Raw genomic sequence first — 7500 nt, 5'->3', positions numbered from 1 at the left:
AGAATAATCTTCAAAAAACGTCGGGAAAGGGGCGGCCTTCTAGCTCACCCAGTAGAGCGTGCGCCCCATGTAGGCTGAGTCCTTTGCAGCAGCGCGGGTTCGAATCCGACCAGCTGCCCTCTGCTACGTGTCATTCCCCCATCTCTCTCCCCCTTTCCTGTCTATCCACTATCTAATAAAAGGGAAAAGCCCCCCAAAAAATAATCTTAAAAAAAAAAAAAAAAATGTTTTAAAAATCCAGAAAAATGACAAAAACACAGGAAATTAATAATAATTAACGTCAATAAAAAAAACGTCAAAAAAGCGCAGAAAAATATTGACAGAAACTTCGAAAAAAGTGACAAAAGTGTTGAAAGACGACCAAAATGTTGGATTTTTTTTTTTTTTTTTTACATTTTGACCCAGAAAAACAAAAAGTTGCATCACGGTCGACGGGGAAATAAAAGAAACATGGAGTATACAAGCTCCGCACTTCATATTGAGTTGAGCCCTGAGAGGAACGTAATTATTTGGGAGACAGTTTGGGACATTTCCCACTGCTCCAAAAACCCAAATCACCAGCAGATCCACTTCAACATATGCCATAGGACATACTGGACTCCTCAGAAGAGATACGGAAATCTTGAATCAATCAGAAAGTTGAAAGTAGGTCAACTTTATGGTAATGTGCTATGACGCCGTTCAGCAGCAAGCAGCGGCAACCAATCAGAATATAGACGTCCTTCACGCTGGCTGATTCCAGAGAAACATACGATGTAAACTTTGGTTCCTACCAAAACATTAGTTCAGAGAAAAAGGAGGAGAAGCTCATCATGGCCGTTGCTGGGTTCCCTATCATTTCTGATATTTGCGTATAGGGACCAGTTAACGTTACCTGCCGGTCACATGGTCTCTAAACAGTCCGCTCACGGTGAAGTCCTGCACGGATCAACAGCTGGCGGCTGCTCGCTCTGCCTGCACGCTGCTGCGGTTCAGCGGCTAACGAGCGAGCTAACTGCTAACAGACACCGCTGCGACCAACAACCAATACACATTCTGTCATTATATATGTCATTTATAAAAGGTTTCTAGTGTCAGTGTATTGGCCGTGCAGTGGCTGCTTGATCTTTTTCCATGATGAACATAGAATGCTGCTACGTCAGAGCGGCCAAAGCCTCAAACAGCTTCCCCGGACTTTCTGACCAGCGTCCTCGACCGGGCGGCCAGAGCTTCTTTGCAGCTCAAGTCGGCGGCCGTGTGGACGTACGGTAAGGACTCAATTACAGCAGCACCTCACGGTGATCGGGACCCGGCTCACGGCCACCTTTTCTCGACTAAACGTACAACTTCTGCCGTCTTTACTGAAGCCAAAACGTGTCCAAATAACAAACACTGTGGCTCAGCTGACTCTGTGTTTGAGTTCTCCTCCTTGTTGCGTGTACGCCACAGTGAGGAAAGTAATCAAAGGATTAAAAAACATGATATTCGGGACAGCCCTAGATATAACCGAGACTGGAAGATTACGTCGGTGAGGTTCTGAATTTCGGTTTGGATTACATTTGGACTGATCGTCCAGCCCTAACTAAACGTATGTATGAGAGAACAAACACAGGAGGCGCGAGTCACTCCGGCGCTGTGTTGGTAATTACTGCCACCGCTCTCGGCTACTCAGGGCGACATTCACACGGAGAGAGGTGGCGCCGAGGCAATTTGTGAACTCTGACACCGGCAACCTTTAGCAGCAGATACAGAACAAACCAAATCTACTGTACAGCATTTACAAGACGCACGCAGGGGGAGGAGGGGGAGGAGGGGGGAGGACATGCATACAGGCCTATCATCTCAGGTGGGAGAGTGTGTGTGTGTCTGTGTGTGTGAGTGCTTGTGTGTTAGTGCGCGCATGTGTTAGTGCGTGCGTGACTGTTTGTGTGTGTGAGTGAGTGGATGTGTGTGTGTGTGTGTCTGTGTGTGTGAGTGTGAATGTGTGTGCGCGTGCGTGTGTATGAGTGAGAGTGTGAGTGAGAGTGTGTGTGCGTGTGTGAGTGTCTGTGTGTGTGTGTGTGTGTGCGTGCGTGTGTGAGTGTGTGAGAGTGAGTGTGTGTGTGTGTGTGCATGTATGTGTGTATGTGTGAGTGTATGTGTGTGTGAGTGTGTGTGTGTGTGTGAGAGTGTGTGAGTGTGTGTGTGAGTGTGTGTGTGTGTGTGTGTGTGTGTGTGTGCGTGTGTGTATGAGAGTGTGTGTGTATGTATGTATGTGAGTGAGTGAGTGAGTGAGTGAGTGAGTGAGTGAGTGAGTGTGTGTGTGTGTGTGTGTGTGTGAATGTGTGTGTGTGAGTGTGTGTGTGTGTGAGTGTGTGTGTGAGTGTGTGTGTGTGTGTGTGTGTGTGTGTGCGTGTGTGAGTGTGTGTGTGTGTAAGTGTATGTGTGTGTGAGTGTGTGTGTGTGTGTGTGTGAGTGTGTGTGTGTGTGTGAGTGTGTGTGTATGTGTATGTGTGTGTGAGTGTGTGTGTGTATGTGTGTGTGTGAGTGTGTGAGTGTGTGAGTGTGTGTGTGTGTATATGTGTGTGTGTGTGTGTGTGAGTGTGTGACAAGCAGGACTGTAGGTGCAATGAGAGGGGAGGCGTGAGGAGACAAAAGGGGGCCTCGGGAAACACAAATTAAAAGCCTTAAATGTCACCGCACACAGTATTGCTTTGCGACACAGGTCATTACTCGCCATATTATTCGCAGCCTTTTACAACATTAATAACCTGGAAAATATCGCAGCCGATTGTTCCGAAGTCTCTCTCAGAAAAAAAAGAAATATGGAGGTCTAGTTTTTCTGTGACATAAACTGATTGGAGACAGGTTTATGTGTTCTGTCGCTCTTAGTTCTGACAGAAAAACTGACAAATGAGATATTTTACACAGATATTTTTTCGTTTTTTTTCCAACTTGGACCCTATTGGTGTCTAAGTGACTAATGTGAACAACAATCTTTGAAACTGGTCCAGTATAAAGCAAGAACCACCAGTTCCCGTCCGCTAAAAGTTCTGTTGTTGCCGCTGACAGACTCAGATTATTATTCTAAGTGTCTGACAACATTATGAAAGGATCCCTACAGAGATAGACCTTTTAGTTAAAGAGTAAGATCCTTTTAGTTTAACATGAAACAGCCCCGAAATCACCATCACCAAACTACACCAGACTCCATGTAAATAATCAGGACTTTTAGCGTGTATAGAGCCAGCATACTTCCACCAGACTCCATGTAAATAATCAGGACTTTTAGCGTGTATAGAGCCAGCATACTTCCACCAGACTCCATGTAAATAATCAGGACTTTTAGCGTGTATAGAGCCAGCATACTTCCACCAGACTCCATGTAAATAATCAGGACTTTTAGCGTGTATAGAGCCAGCATATTTCCACCAGACTCCATGTAAATAATCAGGACTTTTAGCGTGTATAGAGCCAGCATATTTCCACCAGACTCCATGTAAATAATCACTATTTTTAGCATGTATAGAGCCAGCATATTTCCACCAGACTCCATGTAAATAATCAGGACTTTTAGCGTGTATAGAGCCAGCATATTTCCACCAGACTCCATGTAAATAATCAGGACTTTTAGCGTGTATAGAGCCAGCATATTTCCACCAGACTCCATGTAAATAATCAGTATTTTTAGCATGTATAGAGCCAGCATATTTCCACCAGACTCCATGTAAATAATCAGGACTTTTAGCGTGTATAGAGCCAGCATATTTCCACCAGACTCCATGTAAATAATCAGGACTTTTAGCGTGTATAGAGCCAGCATATTTCCACCAGACTTCATGTAAATAATCAGTACTTTTAGCGTGTATAGAGCCAGCATATCTCCACATTTCAATCAAACCAGAGTGGTGATTGTTGGAACAGTGGAAAGATGAACCAAGACGGCTTTTGGTAGTTTTATTTAGTTTCTGTCTACTTTGAATGAAGTGTGTTTTACGATGATAAAAGTCCTGATTATTTACATGGAGTCTGGTGGGTTGTTAAACATTTGAAAAACACTAAAACTGGGGTGGGGTCGATGGGGTCCATCTGTCCGTCACAGGTCCACCACAACAGTTAGTTTTTTTTACCTTCTGAGTTCTGCAGACTGTTGGCGTAAATGCTGCGAAGGCTACCAACACGATTTAGTTTCCACGCTTTACGTTTGGCTGCGTCCCCCGACGGCAGGAAGAGATAAACAGAGGACAGAGTGGAGGACATTTACAAGAGACAACAGAAGAAACGGGAGAGTTGAGGAGGATTCAGAGGAGGGGCGGGGCTTGTGGCGAGACGGTGGGGGAGCCAATGAGCACGATGAAGAGAGGAAGGTAAGTTTGCAACATAACGAGCATCAGAAACTTCTTCATTGTTCTTGTAACTAAAACACAAACTCGTAACTTATCCAACACTAAGAATAAATATCGCAGTAAAATATCAAATAAAAATAAAGGCATGTCCCAAATATATACATTAAAAGTATTTATGGTGAAGTGAACTGAACTGTTCACAGACACCAGAATGAACGAGTTCACAGTAACGTTCATCAGGCAGTAATACGTTCAGTTCACGTTCGCCCAAAATATGAACGAGTTCATGAATTATCGTTCAATGAACGCGTTCAGGCACAACACTGTCCACTAGGAAAGGATTTCAGTATACCATCCATCCATCCATCCATCTTCTTCCGCTTATCCGGTAACGGGTCGCGGGGGTAGCAGCTCCAGCAGGGGACCCCAAACTTCCCTTTCCCGAGCCACATTAACCAGCTCCGACTGGGGGATCCCGAGGCGTTACCAGGCCAGGTTGGAGATATAATCCCTCCACCTAGTCCTGGGTCTTCCCCGAGGCCTCCTCCCAGCTGGACGTGCCTGGAACACCTCCCTAGGGAGGCGCCCAGGGGGCATCCTTACCAGATGCCCGAACCACCTCAACTGGCTCCTTTCGACGCGAAGGAGCAGCGGCTCTACTCCGAGCTCCTCACGGATGAGTATACCCACTTACAAAAACGCAGGGATACCGTTACGTAACGATGATTGTTTTGTGAGAGAACTTTCACACTTACGTTCATAAATTCACCCCGTCTGTCACCGCGCAAATTTGGAATTTAAATGTGAGTAGTAGCTAGCCAGCCAGAAGAGGCTGATGCTGCACGTGGTAACGTTATGAAAAAACCCACGGGGTTGTCGCTCTGGGACAGGCGAGTCTAATGCTGGGAGGAAAAAAACTACACTATACTCACTACAAGATACTAGACTACACCACTGATGATACCGAGAAAAGTCTGATTAAAAACAGCCACAAGACGGGTCAGAGAAAACCGAAATAAGTCTGAGTCGAAACGCCAACGAGACGGAAGAAAAAGAAATCAAAGACCGGCCTCCAGACCAGGAACAGACTTCAGTACTACGGCAATGATTTCTTGTACAAAAGGGAACATTTTACAATTCCTGTTTTTCACTCCAAGTTAAAAGATGACTGCAAAAGAAAGGAGAGCTCTTACTGTGAAAACATCAGTGCGGCGGGAAGAAGAGTTAAAGCTACAGTGACCACAACGTAAACACTTACATGATTTTGTCGATTAATCGATTAGTTGATGTAATCGACAGAGCTGTGCTCTTTGAGAGGTGATTAAGACTAGAAACGCACAATATAAATATAGTTAATTAACCATCTGTAAAACTGAGTTTCTCCACAATTAATCCTGCAAAAGCACCACTTTAAATCTTGTGTTTACCAGAAATGTTCTCGTAAATTTCTTGGAAATGAGTAATTAAGCATGAATAAGCATAAAAAATGACTCCTCAACTAAAGAAATCTTAGTCGACTAAGACCAAAACTACCGATTAGTCGACTAATTGACTAAGAGGTGGCAGCCCTAGATTGGAGAATAAATATAGAAAAGCTAGAAAAATCCACACAGAACACCACAGAAAGATTATTGATCCAGATTAATGCGCGATTACACAGCAGTTCAGACAGCAAGGCTTAATGCTTAATTCAGATTTTCTGCTCAGAGCCCATTTGTTGTTTGGCTGTTCACATCACCTTATAAAATGTGGCCTATATCAAATTCCAGTGGGAGTTAGGGAGGTTATGGAAGAAGTCAGCATTTTTACTTTTATTTAAAAATGTCTGTGTAATTGCAGCCGTAACATTAATGAGCATACACTAATTAGGTCTGAAATGGGGCTGGATCGGGCACACCGGAAGAAAACCACCCTCCAACACGACCAGACAGGCCTTCACCTGGAACCCACAAGGAAAAAGAAAGCCACGAAGACCAAGAAACAGCTGGAAAAGGTCTGTCGAGGCAGAACTCAAGAAAGCAACAACATCGTGGAAGGAAGCAGAGAAGATCGCCCAACACCGAACCAGTTGGAGGAAATTCATGAATGACCTATGCTCCCCAAAGAGCAAAAGGGTTTAAGAAGACTAATGAGGTCTAACAGCTCCGTCTCCCTCCACTGACCTGCTCCATCACTGTTCTCCATGTTGTAGGGTTAGTCAAGTTTTTAATGTTACTGTCTGTGTCTCGGGCTAACTCCCACCGGAGCGTAACTGTGACAAATGTTGATGTAGATTGACGTAAAAGTTGCATCAAATCCGCCTTAGTTGTTCACACACCTGGGTCTGATTCAGGACCACATATGGAAGTGGTCTACATCTGATCAAGATGTGAGTGTTCACACTACTTCTGAAGAAGTCTGACCTGGTCACTGGACCCCAAAAAAAAAATCTGATTTGGGCCACTTCTGCATGCAGTCTGAACGTAGCTATTAAAGTGCCCATATTATGAAAAATCTCTTTTTCTGGGATTTGGGGTGTTATGTTGTGTCTCTGGTGCTTCCACACACATACAGACTTTGAATAAATCCATCCATGCTGTTTAGAGTGAGGTACGGTTCCTGAATGTGTCCTGCCTTCAGTCTCTGGGTGAGCTGGTCAAAATCGGCACAGCTTGTGACGTCACAAGCCGAAACGAGCTGGCTAACCACAACCATTAGCTCGTAGCGTTAGCGTTAGCATGCTAACGCTAGCATGCTACCTCGTTCTCAATAGCAAAGCACTGCTACAACACACACAAGTTCACCATAATCTACAAAAGAACTACTTCCATGTGCGCCCTCATTTAGAAGTCTCCCAGCTAATCCTGCCTTGTAACTGACCAAAGTTGTAGAAACAGCCTTTCTTTTACTGTCTATGGAGCTAGCTAGCTGACATGATCTACATCTGAGCTACTGGGCATGTGCAGTGCAATCAAAGATAGTACAGAAGAAGAAGAAGAAGAAGAAAAGAGGTCTCACTCTGTAGCTAAAACAGAGACCAGGTGAAAAGAGGATCTGCAGCAGTGAGAGAGAGCGGTGCAGTACAACAACAATATGGTGTTTTTAGAAAATTAAACCATGTAAACCTATTCTGGTACAACCTTAAAATACAATTATGAACCTGAAAATGAGCAGAATATGGCTGCTTTAAGACAAAAATATGCAAACGAGAAGAGAT

At 44.3% G+C, this 7500-nt stretch overlaps 1 protein-coding gene and 1 long non-coding RNA gene across 10 annotated transcripts in view; one reads left to right on the top strand and one right to left on the bottom strand.

Moving 5' to 3' along the window:
* The window catches only part of LOC116044458, a 21390-nt gene extending 14988 nt beyond the window's left edge, over positions 1-6402 (top strand). The window contains exon 4 of the long non-coding RNA XR_004103675.1: positions 6174-6402. This is a non-coding gene — a long non-coding RNA (uncharacterized LOC116044458). The remainder of the gene's footprint in view (positions 1-6173) is intronic.
* agap1 (ArfGAP with GTPase domain, ankyrin repeat and PH domain 1) overlaps positions 1-7500 on the bottom strand; it is a 258806-nt gene that overhangs the window by 39772 nt on the left and 211534 nt on the right. For 5 of the 9 annotated variants that reach the window (XM_031291629.2, XM_031291628.2, XM_031291624.2 and 2 more), the window contains one exon: positions 4089-4166. The exons of the other annotated variants lie outside the window; for them this stretch is intronic. In XM_031291629.2, the coding sequence (XP_031147489.1) occupies positions 4089-4166 (78 nt within the window). The remainder of the gene's footprint in view (positions 1-4088; positions 4167-7500) is intronic. 9 annotated transcript variants of the gene reach the window in all.

Source organism: Sander lucioperca, chromosome 24 (assembly GCF_008315115.2).
Source record: "Sander lucioperca isolate FBNREF2018 chromosome 24, SLUC_FBN_1.2, whole genome shotgun sequence".
Taxonomy (NCBI): Eukaryota; Metazoa; Chordata; class Actinopteri; order Perciformes; family Percidae; genus Sander; species Sander lucioperca.
The sequence above is the reverse complement of the archived record's forward strand: the minus strand, read 5'-3'. Positions and strand labels throughout refer to the sequence as shown.